The sequence below is a fragment of the Lissotriton vulgaris genome, chromosome 7, assembly GCF_964263255.1.
Source record: "Lissotriton vulgaris chromosome 7, aLisVul1.2, whole genome shotgun sequence".
Classification (NCBI taxonomy): Eukaryota; Metazoa; Chordata; class Amphibia; order Caudata; family Salamandridae; genus Lissotriton; species Lissotriton vulgaris.
In genome coordinates, this window is record NC_141695.1 from 1,672,655,043 (window position 1) to 1,672,677,380 (window position 22,338).

The following is a 22,338-nucleotide window of genomic DNA, read 5'->3' on the forward strand; positions in this document are numbered from 1 at the left end:
CAGAGGGTTTTTACAGCAGGGGGTTAATCTCTGCATTTTTCTAGTCTTCTGGGAAGATGATGGATTCGGAGAGCAGTTGATGGTGTGGCAGAGTTCATGGGCGATGGTGGTGCTGGGTCGGTTGCATATGTGGTGGAGGCATGGGTCTAAGGGGGGCCCAGAGTGGATGGTCTTCATGACCCATAAGGTGTTGTTGGTTATGAGGGTCGTCCAGTTGAGCAGGGTCAGCCGGGATCTGGAGCATGTGGGCGTGGTGGGCGGGTCCAGCATTGCAAATCTGTTGTAGATGCCTGTGATCTTGCGGTGGAAGAAGGTGACAAGATTATCTCTCAGAGGGCTTGGGATGGGGGACGTCAGTGGCATCCGCGGTGGGTTTGGCAAATTCTTTTATCACAGAGAATAGTTCTTTGCTGTTGTGTACGTTAGCTTTGATATGTTCTTGTATGGCAGTTTTCTTTGTGGCTCTGATGAGGTTGTGGTGTGTGGTGAGGACAGTTTTGAAGGCTGCTTAGTCTGCCAGGGTCTTGCTGCTATTCCATCTTCTCTCAAGTCGTCTGTAGGTGTGCCTGGACTCTTGGACGGTGAGAGAGAACCAGCTGGCTTTCTCAGCAGGCTGTTTGCCGGAGGAATTCCTGATGGGAGCCAGTGTGTTAGCGCAGTCGAAGACCCATAGGTGGAGGTTGCGTGCGGATGTGTTGGTGTTCGTTGAGGTCGGCTGTGGTGTCTTGTGGAGGGTGTTGCGTTATCGAGTTGGTCACAAACAAAGAAACATTTTTTAACAATTCAAGGGTGGGAGAAAATTATGCAAGAAATAGTATACGTACATTGCTATAAAGACCAAATTGATAGTCAAAATGTATTTTAATTTAAATATATTTCTTTGTGGCACAGCTACCAGAATTTCATTTAAATTTGCTCAAGGTTTGTCTCTGAAAAGCAAAGTAGCCAACTATGACATAATCAATTTTCAAGGGTAGGGATTGACTCTTCTCTCCAGAGGAGGAAGGTTTGCAGAACACAGAGGGAAAAATAGCTCTGGGCTCTAGCTGATGGCATTTCATAGTCCATAACTCTGCTCTTGTTCCAGACTTTTGAAGCAGAGGTTCCTCTCGGAGTACCAGGCGCCTACACTCTCTGGGGCATCATGGAGTGGGAAAGCCTAGAAGGAAGACGCAAGCATTTGAAGTGGGATGGGATGACCAGGCTGTTAATGGGTGGGGTTGTAATTTAGGCAATAAGTCTACATCTCTGAGTAAGGGCTCTATCACACAGATACTCCTCAGCAAAGTGTGCTGGATCTGTGTGTGTGTGGCCACAGCACTGGAAGCGGAAATCCTTTTTTTTTAGGCCTGAAGCCCTCACCCATCCAGAGGTGGCATGCTTCATCCTCAGGCCTTCCTCACGCTGGCATGAGGAAAAGCTGCCATTGTGCTCTACCACTCTCCTCAGAGACGAGCTCTCAAGAATATGAATAGGAGTAGATGACTTTAGGGCAGGAATTCTAGGGATCACACATGGGGTGGCTCCTCCTTGAAGGCACAGGAGTGTCGCCCCACTAATCGAATTGCTCCAGTTATGGAAAAATAAAATTGGTTATAAAGTTAATTTATTACCATTCTATTTTTCAAAATCCCATCGCGAACTGAGTGTTAGGCGGAGCGGACAGGGTTTTTTGGTTTCGAAAGCAGTGATGTGTAGGGCACTTTAGGTTTAAAGTGCGCATGTCTTTTGGCCAGACGTCTTGAAACGGCCAGCCAGACATGCGCAGTTTAAACCTCTCTAACCCAGCTGTCTAGGACAGCTGGGTTAGAGACCGCGTAGGGCTCCAGTGTCCACGGGAGCGCTGAAGGAGGCAGATCTTTACAATCCTGGCGCTTCTTTCATGCTGCATGAAAGCTGCACCAGGATTGGTTACTGCAGTTTCCTGGTCCCATGTTGGAGCTTGCCTGCCTGCCTGGAGTAGACCCGATCGAGGAGGATGTCGTGCCAGGATTAAATGTAAGTGTAATTCTTTTTAAAATGTATTTATAACTTTTATTTTTTCCCTCCTGCCTCACCACCCTCCTTATATGCTAGCTGCCACTGAGGTTGCCTACTGCGTAGTACACAGAATGCCAGACCAAAAGAGTCCCCTCTTGTGAGGAAGCTCTTGCCTAGCCACAAAATAGATGTGTGTCCTGTATCCTGTATCTTTTTGTACTAGTTCCAGAACTATGGGGCAGATATAAACAACACTGGTCTCAAAATGCTGGTTGCACATTGCAAGCAGTATTTTTGCGACCAGTGTGGAATTTTTAGGTTGGTTCACAAAATTTCAAATCTAGCTGTTGCTTTAGTAATCGGTTTTGAAGAAAACACAAAAAAACAAACATGGAAAATCAGCTAACAACTTATGGCCACATGTACAAAGGTAACTATTTGTGATTACCAAAAAGCAATTATTTACAATCTGCTATTTGGTAATCGCAAACACCAATGTACAAATGTGTCTTTGACATATTTTTTGATTCCCATAGGGTCGCAAATAGACCTACCCCATGAATATTTATGAGGTAGGTCTCGGTTTGCGACCCATTGGGAATCGCTAAAATCACAGGGATGGTGGCCTGCTGGGGTCAGCAGACCACCATGTCTGTGATTTTTTTTTAAATAAAGCAATCTTTTAAAAAATATTGCTTGTGTAGCCCATTTTCCTTAAAGGAAATTTGGATATGATTTTTTTTTAAACTGTTTTTTTTCCCATTTTGTAAGAGCAGGCAGTGGTCCATGGGACTACTGCCTGCTATGGACCACTCCCTGCTCTTAAATTTTTTTTTACAAACATTCACAAAGGGGAATTTGTACATGTGTTACCACCTATGGGGATGGGTGGCAAAATGCAAATGTTTTGCAACCGCATTTCGGTCGCAAACATTTACACATACCTCTGCGATTTGGTATTAGAAAGGGACGCCCTAAACATGCCCCCTCCTATTACCGAATCGCAAACCCAGTTTTTGATTCGGTAATGGGTTACTGAATCGCAAATAGGGTTTTGTACATAAAAAATAGCCTTTTTGCGTTTGCAAATAGGCCGATTCTGAGAAGCCACCCATTAACAAAAAGCCTTTGTACACGAGGCCCAGAGTGCTATAAGGTCAATGTCTTCGCCCAGTCAACTTGACTTCTAAGTTTTCATTTGTGCATAGATTTCTTATGGAGAGGCATGACCCGATGCTGCTGTCTAGTGGCCCATTTTAATAACGGACTATTTTCTTGATACTGAATGTGCTATTATTCGCAGGGAGGTTTTACTCCAAAACGACTCCTCTCAATCCGGGGTATTGAACAAGTTTTATAAGTAACCCATTTGTTTCCAGACAGACCAAGCGATATTTTAATACTGCCCATTTGTTTCCAGAGAGATCAAGTGATATTTAACCCTCACACACACCGACCATCCACATTTTTTCTGCAGCATTTTCCAACATTTTGTATTTGTGCTTATTATATTTTTCTTTATTTTTCTAACTTGGTGTGGACCTCCCAGATACCAAAGGTGGCCCAAGGGTTAACTCTCATGAATCTGTTACTTCGGTGCAGCTGATTGGGTTTTGTGAAAGTTCAGTCAGAGCTTGCACTAAGGGCCTTTCTTCCAGAGCATGACCGACCACTTCCCTACTGCTGAGGACGTGTGGCACATAAGAGCCACGACGAAATCGTAGCTCAGATGACCAGAACCAGCATGTTGCCTGTCAGTTGGTGATTGCTATATTCAGGTGTTTAACTGAGATCAATGCGGTAAAACATTTGCCCTTGCGGTGTTAACATGTGTCACAGTGACAAAAAAGTGAAGCCATATGGCCTCAAAAGGCTAAAATATTGAAAGATAAGTTCATATAGAGAAAGTATAGATTTACTATTCCTAACTCCATATCTGTGTACCATGAAGATCCATATATCGCCAAGGTACATATATGTGGCGTTAGGTATAGAAAATCTATACTTACCTTTCGATATTTTGGATTTTACATTTTGTCCTCAATAATTGTATACCTTGATATTCTAGTTTTGATACTTAGAGGCATACATACCCCTTACATCCTGCACTTCATACTGTAAAGATAGGCAAATGTGCATGGGCAGGTCCTAGTATCAGCTCTGTAGATATGTGGCTAAGACCGGCCTCCGGCCTGACATGAACCTTGTTCAACTGTCCTAAGTCACCCCAGGTACATTTTCTCTATTGATCAGAACGTCTTGGCAATCAAGGAAATAAGCCAGCACCTTAAGATTTAAGGCCACATGTATCAAAAATCAATTTTGCATTCCCTAAATAGCGAATTTTAGGTAATCGCTATTTAAGGAATGCAAATGGTATGTAAGTAAATAGTGATTACCTAATAGCAATTCCTACAGAGTCGCAATCGCAATTAAGTAATCGCTATTAGGGAAAATCACAAATTAGGAAATGCAAAACTAAGGGTGCCCGGGCCCTAAGGCCTCCCTGAAGCACCCCCCAAAAATGTGCACATGTAAGGCTCACACATGCCCACACATGCTACATGGCACTTTAACCCCTTCCACACTCATGACGAGCTGGGCTCGTCATGGTGTAGCCTCCTCGTACACTGATGACGAGCCCAGCTCGTCATAAAACAATGAAAAATAGCAATTCCCAGCACAGGAGGGGAATTGCCTTAGCAGCCATGGAGTTAAAAAAGGAATTTTATGTGCATTTTCAAATATCACACATGGTTACCACCGACTTTGAGTCAATGGTAATAGCATTTCCTAAATGCACAGTTTGCATTTTAGAAACTGCTTGGTAAATGTGCTAAGAGAATCGCAAATTGCAATTCCCTATTTGTAGTCGCAGTTTTAGGTAATTGGAAGAAATTGCAACTACATAAAATGCTCTGCCAAAGCCTTTCATACATCTTGAAAGGCTATTTAGCATTCTCAAACGGCCTACATTTTTTATCGTGCCACAAATAATTATTGGCACATATATTCATTTGGACAGATCCGATCCCTGTTTGATTCTCTTTTACATCAGTGGCTTTATGAAATCCCCTTCTCAATCTACCGCTAAGTCTCTAGGTGCCACAAGAATCTAATCACTCAGGACTTTACTAAGGTCTTAGCTGAATAGCATGGTAGGACCCAGAAAGCAAGAAATGTTTAAGAATTACCTTGCTGCCATTGTCTTCAATTTCAATTCTATTTAAAAGGACACTTTAAAATCCTGGTTTCCTGTCTGGAAAATGTAGTGAAAGGCAAGTTTAGAACATTTGTTGGTTTTCCATATGCTACAATCAGAAAAAAATCAGTCTTTATGAACTTGAAATGAAATACAGGATATTATGTGGTAAAAGCAGCAACTCCTCGTTACTTTCAATTGCGCAAGTTTAACTCTGTATCCTTGCAGCAGAGAGGAATTTATTCTCTATAAAATCACTATAGTGTATATCTCGCTCAAGAATTAATTAGAAGACCACATAACCTTTTGGTCTTTACAATCGAAGTGACACCTTCCTTAGAATTAGTAAAAGCTTTCTTCATTGATACAGCAAGGGATGTTTGAGAGGAAATAATTTATGAGAATATACCTGTGCCACATAACCACGTAAGGTAAAATACATTTTTTAAGAGCGCAGGTTCAGAACTATTGTTTTAACTGAAGACAGCATGCACACCAGGATACATTCCTTCTCTTTATTCATTAATAATTTTCCATTGTGTATTTAAGCAATGTGTATGTCTTCATTACTTTGTTAAATTTTGTAAATGTTCTTGTATTCATAATTCCCTAATTTGTGATCGATGTGTTTCGGTATATACTCTTACCTTGTTTCAGGATGAACATTTAAATTGAATTCTAGAAAAGAAAACAATAACTCATTCATTTGTGTGTGTGGTGAGGTTAGCTGCAGAAGAAGTAGAGAGTGAAGGCAAAGAAGCAGCCCTTGTGGGATTAGTTGGAATTAAATACTTACAATAAGAGCAACACCCCACTGCGAATGCTGCAGAAACGGACAAGGACTCATAACAGCGGTCGCCATGTTATAGGCTCCAAAAGCTGTGCCAGCCAGAGACAGGGCACCCAGCAGTGGGAGAGACCTGCAGAGAATAAAAGACACCAGAGGTGATCTGTAATGTGAGAGAGAGGGAACTGCAAGGAGCAATGAGTAGAAGACAACACCGAATAGATAAGGATCTACAGTAAGCAGATGATGAGAAAAAAGAGACCTTTCATTGTAGAAGAGAACAAGAAGGGGCAACAGAGATCCAGAGCATGAAAGAAATGACCAGTGATCTGATGAGATTATCCAGAGTAAAGAGAAACACTTGTTTACCCTCCTCCAGTCACTTGCACCACAATAATTAAGGACATAATTTAGAGCTGGGCGGCAAAGAGCCATCCATCAAAACTCATCAGATGTTCTGTATGGTCAGCACTTGGGACCCCACCTCATTTATAGGTGGTGGAAGCGTAGCAGTTCCAGTGGCCGTGCAAGCAGGGCCATTTTAACAGCAAAGTAGTGCACTGGGCCCTGTCTACACAACCACTCACAGGAATAAAAATGTTTAATGGAAAACTAGTGTTAAATTCTGCATGGGGCCCCTATGCTCGTGGGGCCCCTGGGCAACTGCCCTGTGTGCTCATGCGTTAAGACGGCACTGGTGGCCGAGTTACAGCAATGGCAAAGCCACAGCAGACGTTGCTGACCAAAAAAATTCCACCCACCACACAGTCTCTGTTTAGGGGAGGCCTTCCAACACTACGTCACACATTTTCTTTACTGTTCTCGGCTGACAGGAATAGCATGGCAGTACTATTCAAGAAAAAAGAAATAATGTTCCTCACGGTCTTGTTCAAAACACTTGGCACGTCAGGGACATTGAAATGCATTATCCAAAAGGAAAGTCACACTTAAGAGGTCTGTCTTTGGGAAACCAAAACAAATAGCTGGTGGTAAGCCACCATTACATGCCGAACCTGCCACTATAATTTGTTTTTCACCTGAAACTGATGCCATCTTCCCAACTCTGGGTTTGGCGAGTAGCATGCTGTGGCTGGGCCGGTGGAGGCAGTATCTCTTTCTGTCCCAGAAATTTGGCAGGCCACTCACCAAATTTTAAGATACTACCATACCTGCTAACTTGAAGAACAATCTCATAGTGTGAGGAGGGGGTGGAGCCCTGAAGGGGGCGGGGGCCACATGCCGAGAAGTACCTAAAAGATACTTTAAACCCCACCCTGCCCCCAAGCTCCCTCCTCCCTAAACCACCCCCCCAAAAAAAACCCGCTTGCTGAGGCTGGTGCCGATGTCCTGAAGTCGGCAGTTCAAAACCTCGCACCTATTTACAGTGGTTTTCAGCTCAGTTTCCAACCATCCTGTGATATCAGCTACCCACCAGGTGACTGTGTGATGGGAGCTGATATTGTGTGCCACACAGTGGCACTGTGTGAGTTGGCAGGTATGCACCACGGTAAGAAGTACATGAAACCTGTGTACAGATTAATGAAGTAGAATTTGTACCTGAAACACATGGATTTTCTTGAGTTCAAAATATTTTATTGACATTTTTTAGATATGATCAACTAAAAAGACTATACAAAAAATATTATCATTTGGTAAAGAAATACCTATATAACAAAGTATTGATCAATCATCAAAAATAAAAAGTACAATAGGTAATTAGATAATATATGTACATGTGGAACAAAAAGGAGGGAATGGAAGGGAAGGCAGGAGGGGATAAATATAACAATTAATCATCATACATATATAGAGCTACTATAGTATACAATAGGACTAAACTTTTTGGATTAAAAATCAGAATTAAAGTAATAAATACAACTTTAAGAGGATAAATATACATCCACTGGTGACCAAAAAGACTGATAAGAAATTGAGTTATGAGTAATCCCATTCATGGATAATTGAGCACCTCTTCTGGTAAAAATAACCCACGGCCACCAAGCATGAACAGATAATATAGATGCATCTTTCCAACAAAAAGTAATGGATTTTAATGCTGCTGAGATTAGGAAATTGAAAAGTTTGCCTTCTAAATCATGTAAATTTAGTGAAATAATAGTGGATTTACATATTACTAATTGATAAGAGACTTCAATGTGGAGGTTGAAAATCTTTTTTATAACGTCCCAGACTTCAGACCAAAATTTAAGAACTAAAGGGCAATCAAAAAGCATATGTTGCAATGTACCTGTATGTAATTTACAATGCCAACAGTCTGCAGAGGGAAGAAGTTTTGCCTTAAATAAACGTGATGGTGTCCATAAACGATTGTATAGGATATAAGAATTGGTTTGGTATATTAAAACAGGCAGCCAACCAGATATACTATTAAGCCAAATATCCTTCCACGTATCAATAGATAAAGAAAGTGGAAGCTCACTATTCCAAAAATGTGAAATCATTTCTAAATTGCTACCTAGAGTAACAGATAATTTTTTATATAGAATAGAAACCCCATGAGAAAAAATAGAGAGTGTTCGAATGTAAATTGGTAAATCAGCTTTAACAGCAGAAGGGATATCATTGGGAAAGGACTCTAAGATTGAATTAAAAAATATTGGTACTTAATTAAGTCAAATTTACATAAACCAAATTTTGCTTGCAACGATTCAAAAGAAATAAAGGTATTATTGAAATAAACATCTTTAAGATAGAAAATACCAGCTTTAATCCATGAAAGCCAGAAACTAATATTTCTATTCAATTTGATAACGCTTCTATACCAAAGAGATACTTCATCAGTATTATTCATGGGAACAAGAAACATTAAATCAAGATCATTAAATAACATTTTAGTGTATTTAATAATAACTGATTTTTGGAAAATGAGGCGTTATTAGACATAGACACCAAAGTAGGTAAAGGAAATGGATATACTATTGACCTCTCAATAAATAACCACGCAGGAGGATTATTTAAAGAAGAGTGATTAAACCATAATGAACTTTGTGTTAAAATAAAAGCTTTATGATAAAGGAAAAAATCTGGGACCCCAAAACCAGCATTACACTTAGGTACTTTTAATTTTTTATAACTAATACGAGGAGATGTGTTGTCCGATAAAAACTTTGACAAAAATGCATCAATATCTTTATAAAACTTTAAAGGAAATTGTGTAGGGATCATGGCGAGAGTATAAAAGATTTTGGGAGCAATACTAATTTTTATGGAATCCATTCTGCCCCACCATGTAAGATGTAATGACGCCCATTTAGACGTTTTGTTTTTAATATAATTTAGAATAAAATCACAGTTTAAATTTATTGTTGATTTGATAGATGAAGAAAATAAGATTCCAAGATATTGTAACTTTTTTTTTGCCAAATAATTTCACGCATGGGAAGCATATCAGGAGTGCAATAGACATTTAAGGGAAAAATTCTGTTTTGTTGGTATTTAAAGTGTAACCGGAAACTTTGGAATAATTCTGTATAATATCCATTAAAGATGGGAATGAAGCTAAAGGATCACTTACAAATAAAAGCACATCATCCGCATAAGCAAGGGTTTTTACAATAACATCCTTAATATTGCTCACTTTAATATTATCACAATTTCTTATAGAAATAAGAAAAGGTTCAATGCCAATGAAAAATAACAGAGGAGAAAGAGGACATCCTTGTCTTGTACCTCTAAAAAGCGAAAATGGATTTGATACTTGGCCATTAATAAATGAACGGGCAGTAGGGGCAAAATATAAAGCTGAAATCGTGCGTATAAAAGTATCTCCAAAATTAAATGATGATAATGTAGAAAATAAAAATTGCCAATGGATTTTATCAAATGCCTTCTCAGCATCTAAAGCTAAAATTCCAGAGGGCAAGGAAAGGGTAGAACTTTGTTCAATAATATGCAATAGAGTTCTTGTATTATTAGCAGAATATCTATTCTTCATAAACCCAGATTGGTCAGGATGTATAATAGAATCTAATATTGGGGCTAGTCTAGAAGCAAATGTTTTAGCATATAACTTGCAATCTTGATTAATTAAAGATATAGGACGATAATTAGACACAAGAGTGGGATCTTTATCTGGTTTCGGGAATACTATAATTAAAGCTTCTGTAAATGATCCAGAGGTAGTACCTGTGGAGCCAAAAAACGTAAATAGTTCGTATAAAAAAGGTAATAGGTGTGACTGAAATTCTTTGTAAAATTCCGCTGGAATCCCATCAGGACCATGAGATTTATTCTTTTTAAGGGATTTTATAGCTGATAGCATTTAATCTTTTGTAATAGGAGCATCTCAAACCAATTTCATCTGTTTATGAAATCTTGGGCAACTTACATGAAATTAAGAAGGAATCAATTAAAGAATCATCCTGAAAATCGGGCTTATTATATAATATAGAATAGAAATTCAAAAATTCATTAACAATGTCATTGTGAGAAAGAGCAATGCTACCATTTGGACTATGAATGGAATTGATTTGAGTTTTATCTTTTTTATACGCAAATATTTAGCTAATAGTTTTTCAGATCTATTGGCATTAAAGCTAAATCTGGCCTTAGCATTCGAAATTTGGACCCCAGCTCTTTTACTAAGGATGGAATTAAATTAATAGCGTAATTTTTGTAACTTAAATTTATATTGAGGATTGCTGGATGTAATAAAAAGTCGCTCAAATGAAGCAATCTGTGTCTATAGGAGTTAAGACTTTGCGTGAAAGGTTTTATTTTCATGGGCCATAATAGATATAGTAACGCCCCTTAATATAAGCTTTGAAAGCATCCCATCTAGTAATCATAGATGTAGAACCTTCAGGGTTGAGTATAAAATATTCTTGAATGGCCGATAACAGTTTAGGCTTATTATATTAATTTAAAATTATACCAGAGTTCATTCTCCATCTACATTGTTTAATAAAATTTGAGTTCACATTCAAAACCAAAGAAATCATAGCATGATCTGATATATCAATGGTACCAATAGTAGGAGTAGTTCTTGAACTGATGAGTTGCCTAGAAACCAAGAAGCAATCAACTCTTGAATGTGAATTGCAAGGATTTGAGAAAAACGTAAAACTTTTTTCCCGTAGGAAAATGTAACCTCCAAATATCAGCTAACCTAGTGGCTTGAATAAATGATTTGAAAGGAAAATAAACTTTGGAATGGTGAAACTCAGTCATAGATAATCTATCCAATAAAGGGTCAGAAATAATATTGAAATCTCCTCCAACAATCAAAGGGGCATTACCGATCTTCAGAACCTCTTTAGTAAGATTAGTCCAAAAAACTGGGTCATCTGCTGTAGGACCATAAACATTTAAAAAAAATAGAAATCTATCATGAACTTTAATTTTACGTATCTACCATCCTTATCAGAAGTTTTACTTAAAATTTGACAACGAAATGTTTTTGAAAATAAAATGGCGACACCATTTTTCTTACCATTCGCAGGAGAAGAGACAATAGCATCTTCCCATTTCTTCTTCATATAATCTAAAATGTTATCATCTATATGAGTCTCTTGTATAAAACAAACATCCGCTTTGCTTTGAGGTAATCAAGAATTTTGGTACGTTTAACTGGATGGCGCAAACCTTTAACATTTAATGAAACTACTTTAATATTGTGTAAATTAGCCATAACAGAGGAAAGGAGAAAAGAAATCAAGAAGAAGAAAGTAAAGGTAGATCAAGAGAATGAGAAAAAGGTAGCTCCAAAGAAGAAAAATGGAAAGGATAAATGTGAAATGTAAAATGCGCACACGCTTTACAAGCATGACCGGAACCGCTGGAGCCCTTTCTAAAGAAAATTCAGAATTGAGTCAGAAAATACATAACTGGTAAAAGTCATGTAGCAGACTCATTGGTATCCATTGAGTGCTGCAACTGCTGATCCAAAAAATGTGTCAAATCTTCTGGATGATGAAAAGATTAGGAGATGTTATCCTTCCAAATGTGCATTGTCGACTGATCAAAGAGACCATATTTGTAGCCTAGACTCCGCAATTGAGATCGAATAGCAGTGAATTCTTTGCGAATGGAAACAGTTTCCTTGGCAAAGTCTTGATGAATTAATATTTTGTTTCCATTTACCATCAATGAAGGTATTTCTCTAACTGCTTTTCTGATTAGAACTAAATGGTGGTGTCGAAGAACTTTAAAAATCATTTGTCGTGGTTTGGTGTGCATAGGGTTTCTGTGAGAGGGAATCCTATCAATCTCAAATTTTTCAGAAAATGTAATTTGTAAAAGACCAGGCAATAACTTCCCCAAATATAATCTGCAGTTATTTCCCTCAACATCCTCAGGAAAATTAAATATGCGTAAATTATATTGTCTGTTCCAATTTTCAAAGTCCAATAATGTTGAACTCATAGGTGACATTTTTGCCACAAGTGGGTAAAAAGTGTCAAGTTTGACCTTATTATCCTGTATTTTAATGGAGTTATCCGAAATTTTCATTGGCAGGCTAGCCATTTCTTTACGCACATTTTTAATTTCAGAAGCAATAGCATCTGTATTGACTCGAAGAGCCTACATTTTCTCCAATATTAAAGATAATGAGGGTTCATACGTCTCCACTACTTTAGATTTAGCAGGAGGAGAAGAAACTTGTTGTCTTCTTTTATTATTAATAGCACTTTTATTTTCCATTTTGAAGTGAAAAGAGACAAGATTATAATTGCAGCAGTAAAGTATTGTAGAAAAAAAAGCAAAAGCTGTGGAAAGAGCCCAAAAAGATGACTGGTGCAGCAGCTAAAATGGGCTGGGGGAGTGGCTAGGCCCAAGCCAGGCCCTTTGCCCTTTACCCTTGACTGAATGCCTGGCTGTACCTGAGAGCTGTGCTGGAAGCAGGAACAAAGGGACGAAAAAAGCCACTTCCACTGCGCAGAAAGCTTAGCAAACGCTCCACAGGTGAGGATATTGGTGTAGAACTGCAACAACCTCCTTGAGCAATATTTTCTGACAGAAAATTGTCGTTAAATGATTACAAATGGGCTGAAAACACGCGGAGACTCTCATGCGGCGGCCATCTTGAATCGGGCGCTCGCGTGTCTAATCAAACACATGGATTTTCAAATAAGCCAGAAGTATTCATTTGGAAAAGGTAGAAGGAAAACTAAGGAATGAAAAACTCACCCCACAAGTTAATCTCAATCACCAGTCAAACCAATAAGCCTTTAAAGATCTCAGAATGAATGGCCTATTAGGACAGTTTTAGGCAAACACATGAGTTTCTAACAAATTAGTATTGTGACTAGGCTCGGCTGAAATTTAAATTACCCCAGGATAATTTGAATAATTTCAGGAATTTCGTGCTATGCTCGTTATGCAAAAGTTCTGAAATTAGACCAGAACGATGCATTGCCTAATAACACTTCTGTTTGTGGTAACATGATTGCATGAGAACAATGCAAACAGCCAGAACACGAGCGGCTATTGTTTGCACCAATTGTGTTTTTCTTGCTACTTTTTCAAGTGTGTAATGTTTCCTTGTATGAAATATTTTTGTCTAAAATAAAGCGCTGACAGATTTGCATTTCACGTAATTACATGTAATTTTCTAGAAATTACACATAATTACACAAAAACAAATTATGCATATTTCACACACCCCTAAGTATGACCCCCATAGTAATACTGCACATGGTACTAGGAGGGCCACTTTTAATCAGAGTCTAAGAAACTGTACCGAGGGGATAGAACCTGCACGCAAAGTGGTAGCCGAGGAAGGTGTAGCAACTTCCATTGACGAGACTGGAGTGAATTTGCAATTATGAGAAGCAGAAGAAAGGATAGCTTGTAGTGGCAGGTGGTTGTGGTCAAGCAGCAGAGATGCATAGAGTGCTGTCAAGCATAGAAAGTAGAATATTTAGGCCAGGTGTGGGAAGGTGACTATGCAGGAAAATATAGGAGCAGGGTTGTTTCTGGCCGAACGGACTTCCGAGGTCTGCAGTGTGAGGAGGGGCTGCTGTGGCAATGGGTTAAAAACCTACATATGGGGCATTGCACCCAATTTTCCGCTGTAGCACCCCCTCTCATCGGGTTGTCACCTGCCAGCACCATCCTGCTTGCAGCATCACGGCCAGAGGTCCTCTTTGTTTTTTCCTTTTTTTGGGATGATGGGAGACTATTTGTTCTGGTTTCCTCAGGGTAAGATGGGATTTGTAGGTTTGCTAAAGAGATGATATTGCTTTAGTGTACAGATGGGTAGTGATGGATACACATTGGGCCCTAATTAGAAAGAAAAATTCACCTCTCCCGTACTATTTCTGATCGCCCCAAATCCAAACCTGAACTTGCATGGGAAAAGGATCTAGCACAGGATTTTTCCTTTCCTATTTGGGAATCCATCTGGTCTAAGATTCACACCGTTTCTCGTTCAGCTAGCACCACTCAGAATCTTTACTTCTTCTATAATAGACTTTTTGTTACCCCAAATGACCTTTTTAAGTTTAAAGCCCTAGATTCTAGCCATTGTTGGTCATGTTCTCATCCTGATGGTACCTTGTTTCATATGTTTTTTCAATGTCCCTTGGTTGTATCCCTCTGGCAACATATATGGTGCAAGTTGAATGAGATTCTAAATTCTAATCATACCTTTGATATTGTTCACATTTTTTAGGTGGTTCCTCCCTTATTTGGAGTGTTTCACGCAATGTTCGTAATTTTATAGATTTGTTTATAGCCATTTCTTTGCAGATTATTACCTCAAACTGGAAAGATACTTCAAAGATCTCTTCTACTGCATGGTGGAATTTATTATGTCATCATCACAGACTTGATCGTGCACATGCTACGTCCACTTGTCTTTCAATTAAAAGAGATTTGTTATGGTTGCCCCTAACCGATTTTCTATCCAGACGTATACCCTGACATGCCTTACCTTTCTTTTATCTTTCTTTCCTTCTTTCTAATTTCCTGCTTTCTATTCTCCTTTTTTTCTACCTTTCTTTCACTCCTTTTTTTTCCTTTTCTTTTTCCTCTCCTTCTCTCCTTTCCCAATCCCATAGAATAATCAAAAAAAGCATTTTTCCTCAGTATATCCATTATATTTCCCCTTTTGGGATTCTTGTTTTTATATTTCGCATTCATATTGTATTATTCCATTCTTCCTTTTTTTCTCTATATTATTGATTGTGTTTCTGTACTGATGTTTTACTTGGCTTATCTGATTCAATAAAGCTTTCTAAACTCAAAAAAAGAAAAGAAAATGTTGTTGTAAACAAATGTTTCCCATCAAATTTACCTTTTTCATGCCTGCCAGGAATTTACAAAGTTTTTCCCAGCATGCATGACCCCAATCACGTATATCAGGAAATCTCTGCCACTATTACAGAGATCTCTTCAGCTGTAAATTTCAGTCAAGTGGTGGGAAAGTGAGTATTCCATGGTGTGATTCGCATTGGTAGTTTCAGAATTCTCACAAACTCATATGGTTGTGGGCATTCCCAAATTCTGGTTCATTCACTTTCCACCCTGAAAGAGTGGAAATGTACTCCCGCACAGGACTTCTGTGAATCCCTTTCCAGGTTGGGAAGGAGAATAGATCAAAAGGGCTTTCTCCAAGAGATGAGTATTACCCTCCCATAGAATAAGATAAATAAAAAAGCATTTGCAATGTAATAGATCTCGCATTTACGAGACTTTGAGCTATTGAAACTGTAAACGTCAATAGCTTAAATTCCCGCAAATGCGAGAACTATTGAATATCAAATATTGTTAGTGTCCAAGTGTCCGACGCCATGCTTGCACTTAATAGAGGCCTTTTCTTTAGACGAGCAATATTTGCAATTTAATAGATCTGGGGCACTTGGAAACAACCCACAAAAAAATATTTGTAAAGCAATAGGTGTCTCATTTGCAAGAGTTTAAGCAGGGGCGGTTCATCCATTAGGGTGCTGGGGCATTGCTCCTACGCCCGCAGCTCCCTCGGCGTAAACTCTCAGTTTACTTAAGTTCAAAGATGCCGAGGGAGAACTGACAATCATGTCAGTCAGCATGACGTTGGGCAGCCAAACGCCTTCAGAGTCTGAATGGGGTGGTTGGTCCTGCATCATGTTCACTGACATGCATTGTCAGACCAGGGGAAGCAGGCAGCAGTACAAGTGCACATGAGTGGGGAAGGTCGGCAAATTTTTCAGCCATGCATAGTCATGCTCACTAGTGTCTGCTCTAGTTGGCGCATGCCCATTAGCAGAGCGAGGGATGAGCAAAGGCTCAAACCTCGGTCTCCTAATGGGCTGGCGGGCGGAGAGTAACCGTGCCCTGAGTCAATCCTGGCGCTGCTCCAGCGCCAGTATTGGCTGTGGAGGGCGGGGTTGCCACTCCAGTGAAGGCACCAAGGGCCCAGAAGATGCTGCATGGACCGGCGGTCAGGTGAGTTTTCTTGAGTGAGGGTGAGTGAGGGTGAGTGAGGGTGAGTGAGTGAGGGTGAGTGAGGGTGAGTGAGGGTGAGTGAGGGTGAGTGAGGGTGAGTGAGAGTGAGGGTGAGGGGTTGAGGGTGAGTGAGGGTGGGTGAGGGTGAATGAGGGTGAGTGAGGGTGAGGGGTTGAGGGTGAGTGAGGGTGAGTGAGGGTGAGGGTGAGTGAGGGTGAGGGGTTGAGGGTGAGTGAGGGTGAGTGAGGGTGAGGGGTTGAGGGTGAGTGAGGGTGAGGGGTTGAGGGTGAGTGAGGGTGAGGGGGAGTGAGGAGTGAGAGTGAGGGTGAGTGAGGGGTTGAGGGTGAGGGGTTGAGGGTGAGTGAGGGTGAGGGGTTGAGGGTGAGTGAGGAGTTGAGGGTGAGTGAGGGTGAGGGTGAGTGAGGGTGAGGGTGGGTGAGGGTGAGGGTGAGTGAGGGTGAGGGTGAGGGTGAGTGAGGGTGAGTGAGTGTGAGGGTGAGTGAGGGTGAGTGAGGGAGTGAGGGTGAGTGAGGGGTTGAGGGTGAGTGAGGGTGAGGGGTTGAGGGTGAGTGAGTGTGAGTGAGGGTGAGGGAGTGAGGGTGAGTGAGGGGTTGAGGGTGAGTGAGGGTGAGGGGTTGAGGGTGAGTGAGGGTGAGGGTGAGTGAGGGTGAGGGTGAGTGAGGGTGAGTGAGGGTGAGGGTGAGTGAGGGTGAGGGTGAGTGAGGGTGAGTGAGGGTGAGGGTGAGTGAGGGTGAGTGAGGGTGAGGGTGAGTGAGGGTGAGGGTGAGTGAGGGTGAGTGAGGGTGAGTGAGGGTGAGGGTGAGTGAGGGTGAGTGAGGGTGAGGGGTTGATGTTGAGGGGTTGAGGGTGAGTGAGGGTGAGTGAGGGGTTGAGGGCGAGTGAGGGTGAGGGTGAGTTAGGGTGAGGGGTTGAGGGTGAGTGAGGGTGAGGGTGAGGGGTTGAGGGTGAGTGAGGATGAGTGAGGGTGAGTGAGGGGTTGAGGGTGAGGGGTTGAGGGTGAGGGGGTGAGGGTGAGTGAGGGTGAGGGTGAGTGAGGGTGAGTGAGGGTGAGTGAGTGAGGGTGAGTGAGGGTGAGTGAGGGTGAGTGAGTGAGGGTGAGTGAGGGTGAGTGAGGGTGAGGGTGAGGGGTTGAGGGTGAGTGAGGGTGAGTGAGGGTGAGTGAGGGTGAGGGAGTGAGGGTGAGTGAGGGGTTGAGGGTGAGTGAGGGTGAGGGGTTGAGGGTGAGTGAGGGTGAGTGAGGGTGAGTGAGGGTGAGTGAGGGTGAGGGTGAGTGAGGGTGAGTGAGGGTGAGGGGTTGATGTTGAGGGGTTGAGGGTGAGTGAGGGTGAGTGAGGGGTTGAGGGTGAGGGTGAGTGAGGGTGAGTGAGGGTGAGTGAGGGTGAGGGTGAGTGAGGGTGAGGGGTTGAGGGTGAGTGAGGGTGAGTGAGGGTGAGGGGTTGAGGGTGAGTGAGGGTGAGGGGTTGAGGGTGAGTGAGGGTGAGGGGGAGTGAGGAGTGAGAGTGAGGGTGAGTGAGGGGTTGAGGGTGAGGGGTTGAGGGTGAGTGAGGGTGAGGGTGAGGGGTTGAGGGTGAGTGAGGAGTTGAGGGTGAGTGAGGCTGAGTGAGGGTGAGGGGTTGAGGGTGAGTGAGGGTGAGTGAGGGTGAGTGAGGGTGAGTGAGGGTGAGTGAGGGTTCAAATCGGTATTTGGGGGTAGCTTTGAAATCAGTAGTCTTCGATCTGAACCGGGTGTGTTGGAATGTAAGGTGTCTGGCAGTGGATTAATGAGTCATGACCTGTATTTAAGACCATCCGCCTCGATATCAGGCGAGACGAGATTTACTCGTACAACCATGGGCTTCTGAGCAGAGCTTCGGGCATAGACACTTTGTTTTTAAAATAAATTAAACACTGCTCTTAGTCCCAAGTCAGACACTCTATCACTGACGCTTTGGGAGCTTACGGGATTATTGCCCCAGCTACCATGTCAGCGAGGGAACGAGAGAAGCACCGGGAAGCCAGCAGCTCCCAGTGCAGGATATGGGCTGCCACGGTATACAAAAAGAGAATGATAGTAGGAGACTCGTAAAGTGCAAAAGGCATATACGCGCACAGACAATTATATAAAATCGGTCCACCAATGGTGCCAAAGTAGGAGATTGCGAGGGCGTTAAAGATAAAAATGCAGCTGCGACGAGGGGTGTTACTTTGAGTAAAGGATCAGGCGGTGCAAAAAAAACATCCGGGCAGGGTAACCGAGTGCTCACAGCCGAGATGCAACGCACTTTGAGGGTCGGGAACAGAGTTTAAATATTTAGCGCTGGGCAGAAGCCAGATAAATAAGAAGATGGACTATAGAGTAGCTCCTCCTCTTAGATTAACTAACAAAATAAACAGAGGACAACAAGAAAAGAAACAAAGGGGGCATGATAAAATGGTGTAGAAAATTACATATGCAATGGTCGAGGCCAATACCCCATAACAAACCGGGGATGAAAACAAAAGGCATGAACAAAAATGCGACACGGCGGGAAGGGGAGGGGGCGGAGCGGTTAAAATAACAAACAAGACGGAGGGAAGAGAGGGGAGGGGGGAGGAGAAATGCGACACGGCGCAGATTGTACGAAAACTTGTATAAAATGGTGGCTTTAAGTTTAGTTGTGCTTGAATGTTACGGTAGGTGTATTGGGCACGCAGCTAACATCAGACACACAATTAAGGGGCATTTTAGCAAGGGAAAGGTGTCTTAGTAAATAACGAATTGCGTTTTTAAAGCATAGAGTAAAAAAATGCCTCTCCGTACTTACGTTGTTGACATGAAATTGCACGTCTCGGCCGGAGCAGGGGGCGGAGCAGGGAGAGCGGGCCATGGAATGTAATTGACACGGCCGGCCGGTCGTGAAACTGAAAGCATGGCCGGCCGGCCGTGAAAGCCTTTGATGCGGCAGGGGAAATGCGAGACGGCGGGAAGGGGAGGGGGCGGAGCGGGTAAACAAAGACGGACGTGCACGCGCTTTTAAGCTCAATGCGCATGCGCATTGAGCTTAAAAGTCACGGGCACTGCAAGGAATCGCCACGATTCCTTGCAGTGTGGATAAAGCGTGGATAAGTCCCAATACTCTCGCTTGCTCGATGCGCATGCGCATCGACAGGCGAGACCTAAAAATATATAATGTGATAATTTCTTTTTCTCTACTGTGTTGTGTTTACAAAGAAAAGCATTTACAGTTTTACAAACAGGCAAAATGAAATATTTGAAAATGTTCTTGAGTTTTTCTGTTTTAATTGCAAGTTTTCTAGCCTCTTTTGACTATCTGGATACACCCCTTTGTGGCTGGACTGGAGGGAATGGGTCTGGAAAAGACACATCAGTTAGACTTCTGGTTCTGTACATTGCTCTCTGTTGTGTTGGCACTGCACATTGTAGTGTGCTGGTTCTACTCATTGCTCTCGGCTGGATCCACACGTTGTGCTCTGCTGGCTCTGTATATTGCTCAATTTTGGCTCTGTAAATTCTCTACATTGGGACTCTGCAGATTTCTCCCATCTGGCTTTGGGCAGAACTCACTGTTGGCTCCGCACATTGCTGATCATTGGTTCTGTACGTTACTACTTTCGCCTTGGTGTATTGCTTTGTTGGCTTTATACATTGCATGGTGCTTGCTGTGTACATTGCTCAATGCTTGTGCTTTGCTTACTGTTAACGCTGTACAAACTTCTGTGTTGGTTCAGTGTCTTTCTGTGTTGGCCCTGCCCATTGCTCATTGTTGACTCTGTACATTGCTGCCCATTAGTTGCTCTTTACAGGTCTCTTTTTTGGCGCGAGGGAATGCATTTCAGCGATTTAGTTTCACTCTTATTTTTCATGTTTACTTAATCTTGCACTCCCCACAAGTTAGCTATTTTATAATGTTGTTTATCTGTATTTGTTTTGTCCATACTTTGAGGCTTGAGCCATGCCAGGTGTTTATAAGGGGCTTTGAGCATGCCATGCAGGCGCTAAGGCTAAAGCCAAACAAAGTGCCTGTCGGTGAGTTGGCCTCTCTGTTAGAGAACACAGAATAATGTTTGTGTATTCCATTTGCAACTGAAATTCTGTGGAAATGAGTGTGAACGGGGTACACTGATGTCAAAATATTTGCAAGGCAAAAGTAAGAGAAATGAAGGTGCTTATATTTGAGGGAGTGCAGTGCATGTTGGGGGCGGTGAAGTCACAGAGATGTGAGTGAGGAAGGGGATTCGGGGAAGAGTGAAAAGAGGATGCTGAAGAGGAAATAGAGGGGGTTGAAGATGTGCAGATGGACAAGATATGCAGAGAAAAAGAAGATACATATCTAACAGGAAGCACACATAATTGAAGGCCAAAACTCCTTCCACAGGCCTCAATGCTATTTAATTCACAGACTCACTATTTCAGAAGTTCAGAATGTAAACATTTACAATGTTAATTATTTATAAGAAATCATTGTTGTTACTCATTTATCTTAAACAACTAACACCCAGAGACATAGCCAATCATACGGACAGGCTTTAGGCGTATGTCATTTGCTGTGCCATTTATCTGGATAAAATTACATCTCAGAGAGAACTCAAAATACCAGTCTGATGACACACTATGGGAATCACAGAAATGTATTTGGCATGTTCCTTTATAGGGAGCACCCACTTTTTTCATCTCACTTAAAGACCTGTCTGCACATATTTCTATATGATGGGTTACAGCCAGCAGCTGTGGGTGCTTCCCAAAGTCTGGTTAGAGCATATTTTTCCAAAGTTAATGCTGCATGCAGTGCAAGACACTGGGCAAGCATACATTTTAAAGGGCTAAAGTAGTCATGTAGAACAATTTACATATTACAGTAACTGTTGGACAAATTAATACAAGAAGATACGGGCAGTTTTTAATGTGTTTAATACTTTAAGACTATACGTTCCCACTGCTTAAAAAGCCTTGCTTTATTGCTGCATTCATTTGCTTTAAAATGCACCATTTGCCAATCTTTTTAAAAATGTCTTTCTCAGGAGAGGGACTCTCCCTAGACCCCAGGTTTGTCCATTGAACTTGTTCACATCACTAACTTCTGTTTTCTATTGGAAAGGGTAGAGCAAAAGCAGGCTCGCTTAGTATCCTAGCCCTCTTCAGATGTCAGACTTGCTTGGCAACCCAGAAATTCTCTGAAATAATGTATGAGTTTTCTTTTATGTAGAAGAACTGAATTTTTAGTCCATTTATCCCAGAAATAAGGCTGAAAATAACACCAAAACAATGGCAATTTATTTTAAAAATATTCTTCATGGGGGAGACCCCCCCGAATCCCCCTTATTGCTGTCGGGCGTGCACGCTGCGCTCGCTGACATACGTTGTTTCATTCGGCATACGCCTCACCAGTTTCAAATTCCACCAGCCGCCACTGAGTTTAAGCTATTGTCTTTTACAATACCAATAGCTCAGACTTTTCTAAATGCGAGACCTATTCCATTTCAAAGAAGCAGCCACCATTGTACCGGGCTGCTTGTAAAGTGAAAGCTCGCATTGCAAGCTGAATGTAAGAAAAGCACGTTGTGCCTACAGAAGGAGAAACTCATTAAAGAAAATAGTGCTTACAGACTAAATAACACAGACGGTGTAACAACCGAAGTAAAAGGGCCAGTCATCAAGAGAGGTTACAAATGAAGATAAGGCGGTACTAAGGAGGGACTAACAAGCCAATTACCGAATCAGAAGCCAGCATTTACAAAGGACAAAGACACAAACCAATTAAAGATATGGGCGGAGAGTTTCAAGTGCATACTCTAATATAGCATGCCTCGCAGAGTAGCACATGCGCTGCCCAGGCACGGCCTAAAAAAGTACTGGTGAAAAGTAAATAAGGGGTTATAAAAAAGAGAGACCAGTGTACTCCAGGATCTTCTAAAATATTCATGCCACGCCAGTTCAATTGATCTTTAAAACTGGACAAGCAGTCCAATGACACCTTCAAAT

General features: G+C 41.7%; 1 protein-coding gene across 1 annotated transcript in view; it reads right to left on the minus strand.

The window, feature by feature from the left end:
- SLC52A3 (solute carrier family 52 member 3) overlaps positions 1 to 22,338 on the minus strand; it is an 84,058-nt gene that overhangs the window by 12,869 nt on the left and 48,851 nt on the right. The window contains exon 2 of the mRNA XM_086932725.1: positions 5,979 to 6,102. Coding sequence (XP_086788851.1) covers positions 5,979 to 6,102 — 124 coding nt within the window. The remainder of the gene's footprint in view (positions 1 to 5,978; positions 6,103 to 22,338) is intronic.